This window comes from Canis lupus, chromosome 23 (assembly GCF_011100685.1).
Source record: "Canis lupus familiaris isolate Mischka breed German Shepherd chromosome 23, alternate assembly UU_Cfam_GSD_1.0, whole genome shotgun sequence".
Classification (NCBI taxonomy): Eukaryota; Metazoa; Chordata; class Mammalia; order Carnivora; family Canidae; genus Canis; species Canis lupus.
Window position 1 is genome coordinate 11175766 of NC_049244.1, and position 15259 is coordinate 11191024.

At 38.1% G+C, this 15259-nt stretch overlaps 1 protein-coding gene and 1 pseudogene across 4 annotated transcripts in view; both read right to left on the reverse strand.

Annotated features, from left to right (window-relative positions):
• The window catches only part of ULK4 (unc-51 like kinase 4), a 603320-nt gene that overhangs the window by 366731 nt on the left and 221330 nt on the right, over positions 1 to 15259 (reverse strand). For all 4 annotated transcript variants that reach the window (XM_038570533.1, XM_038570534.1, XM_038570535.1 and 1 more), the window contains 3 exons: positions 2803 to 2936; positions 1077 to 1198; positions 645 to 701 (listed from right to left, as the gene is read on the reverse strand). In XM_038570533.1, coding sequence (XP_038426461.1) covers positions 645 to 701; positions 1077 to 1198; positions 2803 to 2936 — 313 coding nt within the window. The remainder of the gene's footprint in view (positions 1 to 644; positions 702 to 1076; positions 1199 to 2802; positions 2937 to 15259) is intronic.
• Positions 12492 to 13161, reverse strand: LOC608078 (annotated as a pseudogene).

A 15259-nucleotide genomic window follows, 5' to 3' on the forward strand; every position in this document is an offset into this window, starting at 1 on the left:
AGACTGGAGATATCGTATGACAGATGTCTTAACTCCCTCTCTGTGTAGCACCCTATTTTATCAATGATATATAGTGCAACTATTCCAGACAAGGAAAAAAATAATACAATTCATGAGCCACAAAGAGATTATTTTTTGCAAGCAAAAATGAAGTGAAAGATAGGATAATGATTTGTTTTTCATTGCTACTCATCTCATCAAAATTAAAGAAAAAGTTAAATTAAGCTTAACTGAGAGAAATGCCATGAAAATGCCACGAAAAGAGACACTACGTATAACTGGACAACATAAGCCAAAGTAAATAATGATGATAATATATTCCCAGCATTCCATTCTCAACAGGTTTATGATTTTAAATTTTTTCATAACGTTTAGTACCAAAACCTATGAGAGTGTTTTCTATGGACTTATTTACCCTACTTGGGCAGTATCTGAACAAAATACATTATCAGGAGAGAATGTATTTTTTCTCCAAATGTCAAATTTTATTACAGTCAACAGATAAAAATATAAAAAGGTCACATCCCTAGAGACAAATAAATACCACAAGGATTTTAAAATTACTTCATTCTGACACCAAATTCCACAAACAGCAGAGACAGCCACATTTTTATTAAGAACGTGAAAAATTCAGTGTTACTCACAAGGAGAGTTCCATAACTGAAAAGGAATTCTTCTGTTACAACTTGAGGTCGAAATACCTGTGTGATGAGAGTTTCCATAGATTAAATCCTGAAAGCCAGGTATAAGAAAACAAAATGAAAATGTTTTATCTGAGAGGGATCCCTGGGTGGCTCAGCGGTTTAGTCCCTGCCTTCAGCCCAGGGCATGACCCTGGAGTCCCGGGATCAAGTCCCGCATCAGGCTCCCTACATGGAGCCTGCTTCTCCCTCTGCCTGTGTCTCTGCCTCTCTCTCTCTCTCTCTCTCTCTCTTTCTCATGAATAAATAAATAAATCTTTAAAAGAAAAAAAAATAAAGAGAAAGAAAATGTTTTGTCTGAGTTGATGTCTCTTAGATTCAGTGTACCAAAAAGGTAGTCACATTTATATGTTTTTCTTCCTAATAAGACAGTACCTGAGAAGTTACGAGATGAAGCACTATAGTCATCAGAGGTAGATACATCTTCAGCTGTTTTGCTTGGACCGTCGAAGGGTGTTTACGACCAGAAACATTGGCCAAGGCATTAAGAATGTCACCTGCAAAGCAGATCCCAGAGCATATGTGAAGATTACAGACCACAAATACTTAGGGACCACCAGTCACTGCCTGAACACTTATGGGACTGCTGTGGTAATTACTCTCCAAATGAAAGAAGTGGGTAGGGGCTGTGTTATTTTATTCACAGAAAGATTATAATAGAAAACTGTGGCCTCTGAGAACACAATGAATACAAGCTGGATCCTCCATCTAGCAATGGAGTATCTAGCAATTTTAAATCAATTTGATAGTAATGGTTTTAGATATTATTCTTCCTTTTCCTTTTTTGTCTTTTCCAAATTTTAACCACGAGCACTTCTCATTTCTATAAACAGAAAAAAGTTATTTAAAAAATTATAAGTGAGGGGTGTCTTGGTGGCTCAGTTGGTTAAGCATCCGACTCTGAAATCTCAGCACAGATCTTGATCTCAGGATCATGAGTTTAAGTCCCACATTGGACTATAGTTCCAGTCTACTTTAAAAAATAATTATAAGTGAACAGATTACAGATTGCAATTTTTAATAATAGAATAGGATGATAGCAAAACAAAGATCAATTCCCAAAACTTCCCACTGGATGATAAGTCCAATCATAAATAAAACTTGTGATGTAGACATCTGAATCTTAGCATCACATCCTAAAACAGGATGAGTCTGGCACAAAGAAACTCAACTACCATTTGACCAGACTGTAGCCTTCAATTCAAAGTTTTATAAAAGGTTACAATTAAAAGAAAAGAAAAAAAAAAGCTCTATTTTCAATCATTAACACACACACACACACACACACACACAAAAAACTCTCAAAATATTAGTAAGGAGGAAAAAGATACTGTCAATCAGCCATGAAGATATTTTCATTATCCAGATTTATACTCTAAATTTCTGAGTCTAAAGATATTTTACCACAAGAGCTTGGACCAAATTTAACATTTTTAACATTTCTGGTATATAGCTACATCTGCTGGAAAAGCATGGAATGGGATTTAAACAAAATGTATGCATTCCTTAGATTATTTTAATTTCTCCAAATAACAATGAAAACAAGAGATTATCTGGAATAAATGTCTTTTGTAAATCATTATTAGAAATTTTATTTAAATTTTTTCAAACCAAAGCAATGTGTAAACTTTGAATTGAATATAAAAATTCTTTAATATTTAAACTCTAATGCCTATGGCATTTTTAAACTCTTTTAACGGTAAATAAGTGTGTGGCTGTAACCCGAAGGAAAAATTTTTTTCTTCAGAATAGGCAGAGAGAAATCTTGAGAAAAGTTACCCAAAATAAGAAGCATCAGTCCAATTCCAAGCTCTTAGAGTGCCTTCCTTGTGTTTATTTTCCAAAATTGCCAGTTCACCACAGATAACACCTCAGGGTAACCTTTAGCCTGCTTGTTGCCTGAGTCATGCCACCGATGCAAAATAATTGCAAAAACAGATAAAGCAAATCTTGATATCTTAAAACTACACAATCAAGGAAAGGTGTCACTATGCTCACCTGTGATAAGCAAGAAGCAAGAAAAAAAAAAAGAGGCAAAACCTAAAAGCCCATGCACAGAAAGGCAAGCAGCAAGGGGCCTAAGGATGAGCCTCTGATTTACCCAGGATCCGTGGCAGTTCCTGCACGATGTGACGGATGAGAAGGTCCAGGCATCTGGACAGGTATTCATTGCTGCTTTGCTGCTCCTTGCCTGGAGTGGTCTTTCTGCTGTCTCTCTCGATGTACATCACCAGTCTACATACAGGAAAGTGCAAAAGATTACCTCTCATGATAAAACAGTTGATAGCATCTGTCTGAAAATGCCGCCAAGGCAAGTGTTTCCAGGGGGCACAGTCCCAATCATGCTGACATTTGGAATTGTTGCGATTTGTCAGGCACAATCTATTTCTGCCTTAGAAAAATCTAAACGTTTATGCAGTAAGAAAATAAGGCAACTTTGGATGTATCTGCCAGTGTATTACAAAATAATGCCCTGATTTCATTTAGCCTTGGCCCGTGAAAAGAAACCACATTCTTCAGATGACAGATGAAAGGCAGAAAAAGGCATCTGGGCAGAAGAGTGCTCTTCAAGTTTCAAAGATTCAAAGTAGAACCACAAGTTGTCTGCACTTCTGTTGGTCATCAGTACTAAACTTCCTTGGAACCTCAGGCAAGTCACATGAATTCCAGTTCCTTCGGTAAATTGTATACGTAAATCCAAAGAAAAAGTTTCATTTCAATACTGAGCGATACAGAGAGCACACACTATATCGAAACATCTGGATTTCACATGTCCCTTTGTCTCCTAGTTTTATGATCTCTGACATTTAACAAACATGACTTCTTCAACCCACTGGCATTCAGTAAATCAATCTCTGACCAACTGTGCCTAGCCCACACCCTGGGAACATATTGGACCATCACCCTAGACACTGAGGGTGTGCCCAAAAACTTTTAGGTTCACATTTCATCTGCTTTACTGGATCCACCAGGTACCTTCCCAAATGCCCACTGACTTCAATTCTCAAAAGGGCAGTGATTTCACTGATTTCATCACATAAAAGTCCCTTAATATCTCCCATGTCATCATCCTTCTTCCCATTCCCAGCTTCATTGGCCTCACTCATACCACACAACTCCTACTTCTCAGGATTTCCAACCAACTCCTACTCTCAACTGGAAAGAGGTGGTTTTGCACACAACACACACAAATATATATATATATATATATATATATATATATATACACACACACACACACACATACACACAAAGAATACTGAAATCATAATGCTTAGCATTCATGTGGCTCTCTTCGTAGATCTGGTCATGCATTTTGCTATTTTTACTCACTATTACTTGGAGCTCTACTAGTGAACACACATGGCCAATACCAAATCAAGTTTAGGTTTCCACCAGCCAGTTAATATCTTCTGTTCAAGTCCTTGATTTCCATCCTAGCCACACTTTAACAAATACAAGGCACTAATCAAAATGCAGGGAAAATACTCATGAATCAATGTAGCAGAAATGTATCAATGCTACTTAAAGAATTCACAGCACAAAACTTCTTGATGGTAAGTAAACCACAGAAATGAGACCCCGTGACTTCATGATAAGTAGAATCTAAGAGCTTCAGGAGATGTGCTACAATGTCTGGGAGCAGCCTGCTCAGCCAGTCAGCCTGGAGCTCCCAGGAACAGGCAACACACAATCACTGTGGCTGGGAGCTTCCAAGACAAGAGTAGCAACTCCAAGAACTTCTTAATTACTTGGCACTGTTCCCTCAGCCCAATCCAAGGAGTGAGACCTGAAAATACCAAGGATGGGGAAACTCATCTTCCTTTTCTGCCAGCAAGAGGGGTTGCCTGACATCTCTCTGCCCAGCCTTACCATCTGTCCAACAGCTTTTCCGAAGTGAAAGATTATGGCGTCTTCTCCAAGATGAGTATTTCAAACATACCCTCTAATCATAATCTCTCTTGATCCTACTTGCACATTCTTCCACTGTGACCATTCCTCAACTTCAGGGAAACTTCTAAATGAATCCATGACATTTTCTTCCAATCCATCAGCTTCCTCTTTTCTTCACTTACTTCCAACTTCGACTATATCCCATCATCTATCATTTCATTACTCTTTTGTCCTCTTTCCTTTGCAGCCACCTAGCCAAATGAACTCTGGATCAATCCAATGATCTGCTTTCTGGATGCCTGAGAGAAGGCTACTGAAGCTAAACTCTACGATAAATGTGTGGCACCACTACTGAATGGCACAGAGCAGTATCAGCAATCTGACTACATTTCATTGGTCAATATATTCTCAGTCTATTTTCAAATTTTTCTTTTCTTCAAATCCGCAAGTGTTCACTCTCTCATGAGACTCTAAGCGAGTGATTTTACCTCCTATTGTACAAAGAAAATAGAAAGCATCATGAAGGAACTCTCCTTCCTAATTCTCAATAAGTGCGCCTACTGTGCATTCCATCATAACCACATTTCCTCCCATTCCAACAATGGCCCTATCTCTTCTTCCCCCTAGGCTTTAGATTTCATTCTCTCTCACCCTCTCAGAACCTTAAAACTGCCAATTACTCATTTTCCCTTTTATATATTTACTCTCTCTCATTTAACAAAATACTTTTCATGTTCTTCTAGCAACTTCCTCATTGCCTCTCTAGACCCCTTCTTATCAAACCTCTAAAGAGAAATCTCTACCTAACACTTCCATAGCTCCTTCTACTTATTATTCAACCCACCCAAGTCTGACTCAAAAGGGCGCTACTCATCACTTGCTTAAAGGTCACTGACAACCTCCATGAGATCAAATCCAGGGAACACCTGTCAACAACATTCAACACTGTTGTCACTCTTCCTGTTCCTCCATATATCATGACACCATACTTTCCTAGTTTTCTTCTCTAACTTCTTTAGTTGGTCCTTCTCTATGTCTTTGGTTGACCCATGCTCCTAAATGCTCAAGTTTATCAAGACTCAGTTCTATGGGACCCTGGGTGGCTCAGTGGTCAAGCATCTGCCTTTGCTTCAGGTCATGATCCTGGGGTCCTGGGATTGAGTCCCACATCAGGCTCCCCGTAGGGAGCCTGCTTCTCCCTCTGCCTATGTCTATGCCTCTTTCTCTCTCTAATGAATAAATAAAATCTAAAAAACAAACAAACAAAAAAAAAGATTCAATTCTAGATCCACTGCTCTTTTCTTAGTACCATTTGACCCAGGTAATCTCATCCCCACCAATGATTTGATCTTCCAATTACATATCTGCAGCCTAAACCTGATCTCTAAGCTACAGACTTATATAGCCCACTGCTGATTTGACTTTTGCTCTTGTCTCAAAGGCATTTCAAAATCTACATATCCCAGATAAACATGATGATCATCCCAACAAACCTGGTTGTCTTTCAGAACATAATGTCCCATTATGTAAGGCATCACTCTCTACCTTATCAAACAAACCAGAAACCTAAGAGTCATCCTTATTACCTCCCTTCCTCTTACTTCCCACACCAAGTCAATCATTAAATGCTCCCTTACACTATTCCACTCCCAGTCATGTGCAAGCTTCCATACTGCCTTCTCCTGGGCATCTATAGTAGCCTCTGAGCTACCATATATCCTTCTAACCCTTATACACCCTACATCTATGTGGATCTTGCCCATCAAGTTGCTCCTGCATGTAAAGCCTTTCAATGGAATCCCACTGTCCTTAACACGGGTGTTCTTACAACTCTCTATCATGATCTTCAAGACCTGTAAGGTCTGGCCCCCGACTACATCTCCAGGTTTGGCTTACTTTCTTCCCCTCCAGTTACACTGGTCTTCTTCCAGCCCCTCTCCCCTTCCCCAGCAACAAGGTATTGCCTCTCTGCCTCCAGGGCCCTTCTATTCTCTCCTTGCCAGTGAACTCCTACACATACTTCATTATTCACTGCAATGATGTTTCCCTTAAATTAAATCTCTCAACAATATAGTCTCAGAACACAGAATACATGAAGGCTCTTACTCAAGTACAATTTTATAATGTATTTTTGATTATCTGATAATGTTTATCATCCCAGAAAATTCAAAAATACCTTAGGGCAAGAACTATATCTGATTTTGCTCACCACATCTTTCTACTTCTAGGCACAGTTCCTGATATGAAATCAGTGCCCCATAAGTATTAAGCTGACTAGACACATATTGCTGTTGAAAGTACTCTAAGACTTTACCTAGTTCTCTGAAGCAATTCTTTGGTCTTTATTTTTCTCAAGATCTTTTTCTTAATTCTACTGTTTGATGTGTTTGACATTTATATTGCTGGCTTACATAAGAAGTAGGAAATGAATATTTTTAAGAAGAGCTTTTTCTCAGGAAGAGATACCATAAGTAAAATCAAAAGACAAAGGAAGGAAAAATATTCTCCCATTTGATTCATCAAAGGATGAATGGATAAAGAAGATGTGGTATACAAATACAATAGAACATTATGAAGCATAAGAAGGAAATCCTGACATCTGAGACAACATGGATGGATTTTGAGGGTACTGTGCTAAGTGAAATAAGCCAGACAGAGAAAGAAAATACTGCATGGTAACACTTTTATGTGGAATCTAAAAAAACAAAAACAAAAAAAAAGTCACACTCATAGAAACTGAGAGTAAAAATGTAGTTGCCAGATGCTGGAGGTGGGGGGAAATAAGGAGAGGTAGGTAAGAGGGTACCTTTCCTCATACCTTTCTCATAGAGCTTTCCTCTATGAGAGCAATAAGGAGGGGGAAATAAGGAGGGGTAGGTAAGAGGGTACCTTTCCTCATACCTTTCTCATAGAGCTTTCCTCTATGAGAGCAATAAGGTCAGGGGATCTAATGTAAAACACGGTGACTATAGTTGAGAACACTATCTTGTATAACTGAAATTTACTAAGAGAGTAGAACTTAAATGCTCTCAAAAAAAAAAAAAACGGCAAATCTGTGAGGTGGTGAATGTGTTAATTAGCTAGATGAGGGAGTCCTTTCACAATGTATCAAATTACCACAATCTATACTTTAAATATCATATAATTTTATATGTCATTTATACCTCAATAAAGCTGAATTTCTTTTAAAAAGATAAATTAGGGGAAAATATTTCTAATTCATATCACAAAAGGCTATTTTACACATACATACACACAGATATATATATCTATATACAGATATATATCTATATCCCTATATGTATGTATGTATGTGTATGTGTGTGTGTGTGTGTGTGTGTGTATATATATATATATATATATATATATATATGCCTCCCAGGTATCAATTAGAATAAAAAGTAGCCAAGAGAAAAAAAATGAAGGATAGGAAAAGGTAGTACACAGAGAAAATAATATAAATATCCCAAGCAAAGAGATGTTACACTTTGCCTATAATAAGAGAAATGTACAGTTGGCCCTTGAACAAGGTAGGGGTGCCCCTGGCATAGTTGAAAATCCACATAAAATTTTTGATCCCCTCACCTGAAAAAACTAAATTACTAATATTGGAACCACAATAAATCACTCTTTACTGTGATATGCAATTTACCTCAGAGGTGAACTGCTGCTCAAACACGGAAGACTAGTGTCACATGACATTAAGCAGATACTCTCAACACCTCAACTCACTGCAACTGCAAAAGGAAGTAGCCACAAAATTCTTACAGTAATACAGTATGTGCTACAGTTAATTTTATGTCACTATGATTTAATACTGCATCATTACATTTGTTTCTCTCAACTACAAATGGCACCCTGTATAATCTGTATACTAAGTTTTGATAAATTTTAATATTTTTAAAAATATTTATCTACTTATTTTAGAGAGCGAGCGAGCGCACACATGAGTGGGAGGAAGGGCAGAGGGCAGGAGAAAAGGGGAAGCAGACTCCCTGCTGAGCACACAGCTCTAAGAGGAGCTCAATCCTAGGACCAAGATCACAACTTGAACCAAAACCTGGAGTTGGATACTTAACCAACGAAGCCACCAAGTGCCCCAAATTTTTCTACTTTTTATGATAGATTTATATGTATTTTATGGCAGTAAATAATAAAACAGACTAGTATCTACATATATTTTATACATTCATGACATACTCAATTTTTTTCAATATTCCTATGCTATGTGCTTCATCTGTTTTTTCAAGTTGTCACAAATCTCCAAAAAAATTTCCAGTCTTATTGAAAAAAATCTTCATATAAGTGGACTCATACAGTTCAAACTCATGTTGGTCAAGGGTCAACTGTATATTAAAATAACTCTTTTTTTGCCCTCAAATGGCCAAATGCAGAAAGTTTGATAGCAAAGACTACCATCAAGACTTGAGAACACTAACACCCTAGTACTACTACTGGTGGAAGTATAACGACACAAATCCCATAGAGAGCAGATTGGTAGTACCTTCAAAATTAAAAATCTAGCAAATCTACCTCTAGGAAGAAATTATTACATATATACTTGTATACATGTGACACACTTATATTTTCCTGCCTTTAATAGGAAGATACTGAGGAGGAAGATGCCAAACAAAAGAGGGCTGATTGAATAAAATATGGTCCATCATTATACTGTAACTATCAAAAAAGCCAAGGAAGCTCTCTATATACTACAGGGAAAGAACTACATATAAGATACATTCATTGTTGAGTAAAACAAGCAAAGTTCAAAACAGTGTTTTTTTGCGTGTGAAAAGAGAAAAATAAGATCTATCATCACATTTGCTTGGATAGAAACTACTCTGGAAGGAAACATAAGCCATAAGCAACTAATAATAATGCTTAATTTTGCATGATGGTGCTCTGGGGCTATGGAACATGAGGTGGAATGTATCTCTCACTTTTGATTTTTTTTTTTTTTTTTTTGGTTTTTGAACCATGGACACAAGTTATCTACTCAAAACATGAAGTAATATCATTATCCTACAGAGTCCATTTTTTTAAGTCACAGGAATAAAAAGCACAGCATGGGGAACATAGCCACTGATGCCATAAAAGTGTTGTATGGCAACGGATGGGAGCTACACTTGTGATGAGCACAGGATAATGTACAGAGCTACTGAATCACTATGTCGTTTACCTGAAACTAATGTAACATTGTTTGCCAACTATACTCAGAAAAAAAAAAAAAAAAAAAAAAGACAGACAGACAGAAAAGTTGTTTAGGTAATGTAATTCTCAATACACAAGATACTCTACCAAATGATAAATAATGCTAAGTACAGGCAAAGAGACTACTCCTCTTGGTAAGATCTATAGAGATATGCTTTCTCATAGTGCCAAGCATCAAGATAACTTTTAAAAAAGTAGTAGACCAACAATAGTACCACAGCAGTACCCCAAAAGTTTATTATAGTCCCTGGCCCATTATGATTTCTAGATTTTTTTTCTCCTTTCCTTCAGGAGGGTTATTTCATCTAACAATATTAAGATGGAGGTATCACCCAAACCTGTATATATTTCCCTGCAGCACTATCTAAAACTGTGATCCTCAACAAATTTATTAAACTCTTAAAAGCTTCAGTTCTTTAATTATAAATAAGATAATACTGCCTGTGTTGTAAGAGACTGCTGTGAGGATTCAATGAGCTAGTAGCCTGGAGTAGGACACACAGTCAATTCTCAAGAAATGGTAGCCAGTACTACTAATTATTGTTATTACTAATATTAATAATTATTACTACCCCTACCACCAAACTCAAAAAACTGCTTTCTTGAGTGCATGGGTCTTAAGAGAAGGAACCCAGAGGGCAAATTACTACTCATCCTACTCCCTTACTCACAAATCATCATGTTAGAAAATCTTGCCTCTAGCTTCCTCTGCATTTGGAACCCTGCCTCAAGTGATTACAATAAGAGAGAGTGTACTGTCTTTCTGTAGAAGATGTGGAAATACAGGTCATTAAAACTTTACTACTCCTTTTGATCTAAGAAAAAATGTAAACATTTTCTGTAAGGAATAAAATAGCTATCAGGTCCGTTTTGTTTTAAATGAACATACAGAACGTACTGCTATTTATTTACCCACTCTTTTACTAAAAGACATTATGGCTGCTGTCAGCTTTTTTTCTTACAGACCATTCTGCTGTGAACACTGCTGCATCTATCTCCTGGAGTACAGGGGCAAGAGTAGCTGAGGTATGTATATAGGAACAGAAGCATGAAAGTTCCACATCACTGCACTGCCCCACTGCTTCCCAAAGTGGCTGTCCTAATGTACTCCCAACAGCCAGGTAGGAGTTGCCTCTGAGTTACAAGCTCATCGATATCTACTGGTGACAGATTTCACCTTTACCGATCTATATCTTGTGGTTTTCATTTGAATTTTCATCCTAATTAACACAGTAAGCATATTTTTGTATTTCTTTATTCATACTTCCTCTTTTGTGAAATACCTGTTCAGGTGTTTTGCTCATTTTCCCACTGAGTTTTCAATCTTTTGTTACTGACTTAGAGGCATTATTTATATGGTTTAGATTTACCCTCTTCCCCTTCTTTTTTCTTCTTTTTCTTTCTTCTCCTTCTTTTGGTCTTTCCCACTGGAGTCTTCAATTCATTGGAAACTGATTTATCATATGGATTGGGAAGGAATCCAAATCCATTACTCTTTCAGGTAGATAACCACTTGCCTGGTACTAACTAAAAAGGCACTTCTAAAACTAAGTGTGAAAGAGGAAGAGTAAAATAACAAATATGTGGCAAAATATGATTCAAAAGCAACTGATCCCTAAATTACCTCCCCTACCCAATGAATCTAGGTGACTGTCACTGAACTTGTACCCAGGCACTTACTGAAATCTGGAGGTTTATTCTCCAGAGAAAGTAAAACAGGATATTTCTAGACTGGGAGAAAGTAGACCAAAGCAACAAGACCACTGCCTAAGTGCAAACGGAGAGACTAAATGAGTTCCCACTAGGGCTTCCAGCCCCCTTCCACAAACAGGCTCCTAGGATTCTGTCAGCCAGGTCCCTGCTTTCCAGCTGACGACTAGAATGTTCTTTATGCTCTTTAGCAAAACTAGCCCAAAACAAACATATCAGAAATATTAATGCTGAAGTTTCACATTTAAAAATGCCTACACAGATGATCTTAGTGTGACACTCAAAGTCAAGAAAATTTGTCCATGCACTGAGAACTTCTAAAACAGGCTGTCATTCCTTCAACTCTTAACTATGACCAAACACTGCCACTTATCTGCAGGTATGATTTTGCTTGACATTATATATTTGCTGATATTCATCTGTATGTACTCTTTTTCATTGTTGTATAGTATTCCAGTATATGGACCTACCACAATTTATTCATTGCCTGATGGATGTTGGAGCTGTTTTAATTTATGAATAGTGCTAAGAATATCTTATGCTGGCACATGTAAGCATTTCTATTGTATCTACACCTGTAAGCAAAATTGCTGGATCACAAAGCATTCCTAGATTCAGTTCAGTAGACACAGCTGATGATCAGTTTTCCCAAAGTGATTATTAGGAAAATTTACACTCCAAGAGGCAAATATAAGAATTATAGTTTCTCTACATTTTTGTCAAAATCTGCATGATCAGGCTCTATAATTAGAGCCATTCTGGTGGGTATCCACTGATATGTCATCACAATCCAACTGAATTTTCCTGATGACTAACAGGTTATGCATCTTTTTGTGTGTTAAACGGCCACTTGGAAATGACTTTTGTAAACTTCCTGTTTAAGTCTTGTGTTCATTTTAATTAAATTAATTTTTAATTTTATTATTTTAATTAATTAATTTTTAACGGTAGGACTAGGATCTATTAAACTGTGTCTTAGTAAAGGTGCTGGGGCTTGCCCATGGTGGTCTTGATGTATAAAGCCCAGACATTTTGCCAATTCTTCTTGAGCAATGATACTAGGAAATTGACAGCTAAGTGGATGTTGTACATGAGCTCATCATCTATCATCTTCACGTGGCCAACAGCCACTGCCAGACATAGCACCTTCTTCATCTGGAATTTGATGGTGGACTTCACTTCATCCACTTTGGCCACCATGTTCTCACTGTGGGTAAGCAAGGAAGAGAACTTGCCAGATTTATTCAGGCCTGGACCTAGGATTTGTGGGATCTGCTTGATCAGAGATTCTGAAGCCAAAAAGGCAACATACTTCCTTGGCCAACTTCTTGACTAGTTTTTTTTTTTTTTTTTTTTTATTCTTGTTGAGTTTCTTCAGCACCTCAATGTCCATGTGGGGAACATCCACTGCCTTGGCCTCATCACAGTGCTGCTGCTCCCCCAAAACACACATGGAGAACTTAGGGCAGGGGGTGGACTTAAGCCTCACGGTGCCTGAGAAGCGTTTGTCCTTCTGAGGGTCATAGTTCTTCAGGCTGATCTGCAGCTCCACCATCTCCAGAAACTTCCGGCACTTGCACTGGTTCCCGGGCAGGACCTCCCGCACTGCCTTGTACAGGGTGTCGTGGGAGACTTCGCTGCTCATGGTAGCTCACACCACAGTAACCGGAAAAGAGAGCCCTTTTTTTAAAAAGATTTTTTTATTATTATTTGAGACAGACAGAAAACAAGCAGGGAGGACGATCAGAGGGAGAGGGAGAAGCAGGCTCCCCGCTGAGCAGGGAGTGTGATGTGGGGCTCCATCCCAGGTGGAGATCACTACCCCAGCCAAAGGCAGACACTTAACTGAGCTACCCAGGTACCCTCTGTGTTCATTTTCCTATTGGGTAATCCTCTTTCAGTTCTTTAGATATTGTAATTAAGAGCCCATTGTTAATATCTTCTCCCATTCTGTAGGTTGTCTTTTAGTTTTGTTGACTGTATCCTTTGCTGTGCAAAAGCTTATCTTGATGAAGTCCCAATAGTTCATTTTTGCTTTTGTTTCTTTTGCATTCGTGGATGTATCTTGCAAGAAGTTACTGTGGCCGAGTTCAAAAAGGGTGTTGCCTGTGTTCTTCTCTAGGATTTTGATGGACTCTTGTCTCACATTTAGATCTTTCATCCATTTTGAGTTTATCTTCGTGTATGGTGAAAGAGAGTGGTCTAGTTTCATTCTTCTGCATGTGGATGTCCAATTTTCCCAGCACCATTTATTGAAGAGACTGTCTTTCTTCCAATGGATAGTCTTTCCTCCTTTATCGAATATTAGTTGACCATAAAGTTCAGGGTCCACTTCTGGGTTCTCTATTCTGTTCCATTGATCTATGTGTCTGTTTTTGTGCCAGTACCACACTGTCTTGATGAGCACAGCTTTGTAGTACAACCGGAAATCTGGCATTGTGATGCCCCCAGATATGGTTTTCTTTTTTAAAATTCCCCTGGCTATTCGGGGTCTTTTCTGATTCCACACAAATCTTAAAATAATTTGTTCTAACTCTCTGAAGAAAGTCCATGGTATTTTGATAGGGATTGCATTAAACGTGTATATTGCCCTGGTTAACATTGACATTTTCACAATATTAATTCTGCCAATCCATGAGCATGGAATATTTTTCCATCTCTTTGTGTCTTCCTCAATTTCTTTCAGAAGTATTCTATAGTTTTGAAGGTATAGATCCTTTACATCTTTGGTTAGGTTTATTCCTAGGTATCTTATGCTTTTGGGTGCAATTGTAAATGGGATTGACTCCTTAATTTCTCTTTCTTCAGTCTCATTGTTAGCAAATGACGTATCAGATAAAGGGCTAGTTTCCAAGATCTATAAAGAACTTATTAAACTCAACACCAAAGAAACAAATAATCCAATCATGAAATGGGCAAAAGACATGAAGAGAAATCTCACAGAGGAAGACAAACACATGGCCAACACGCACATGAGAAAATGCTCCGCATCACTGGCCATCAGGGAAATATAAATCAAAACCACAATGAGATACCACCTCACACCAGTGAGAAAGGGGAAAATTAACAAGGCAGGAAACCACAAATGTTGGAGAGGATGCGGAGAAAAGGGAACTCTCTTACACTGTTGGTGGGAATGTGAACTGGTGCAGCCACTCTGGAAAACTGTGTGGAGGTTCCTCAAACAGTTAAAAATAGACCTGCCCTACGACCCAGCAATTGCACTGCTGGGGATTTACCCCAAAGATTCAGATGCAATGAAACACCGGGACACCTGCACCCCGATGTTTATAGCAGCAATGGCCACGATAGCCAAACTGTGGAAGGAGCCTCAGTGTCCATCGAAAGATGAGTGGATAAAGAAGATGTGGTTTATGTATACAATGGAATATTACTCAGCTATTAGAAATGACAAATACCCACCATTTGCTTCAACATGGATGGAACTGGAGGGTATTATGCCGAGTGAAGTCAGTCGGAGAAGGACAAACATTATATGTTCTCATTCATGTGGGGAATATAAACAATAGTGAAAGGGAATATAAGGGAAGGGAGAAGAAATGTGTGGGAAATATCAGAAAGGGAGACAGAACGTAAAGACTGCTAACTCTGGGAAACGAACTAGGGGTGGTAGAAGGGGAGGAGGGTGGGGGGTGGGAGTGAATGGGTGACGGGCACTGGGGGTTATTCTGTATGTTGGTAAATTGAACACCAATAAAAAATAAATTTAAAAAAAGTAAAAA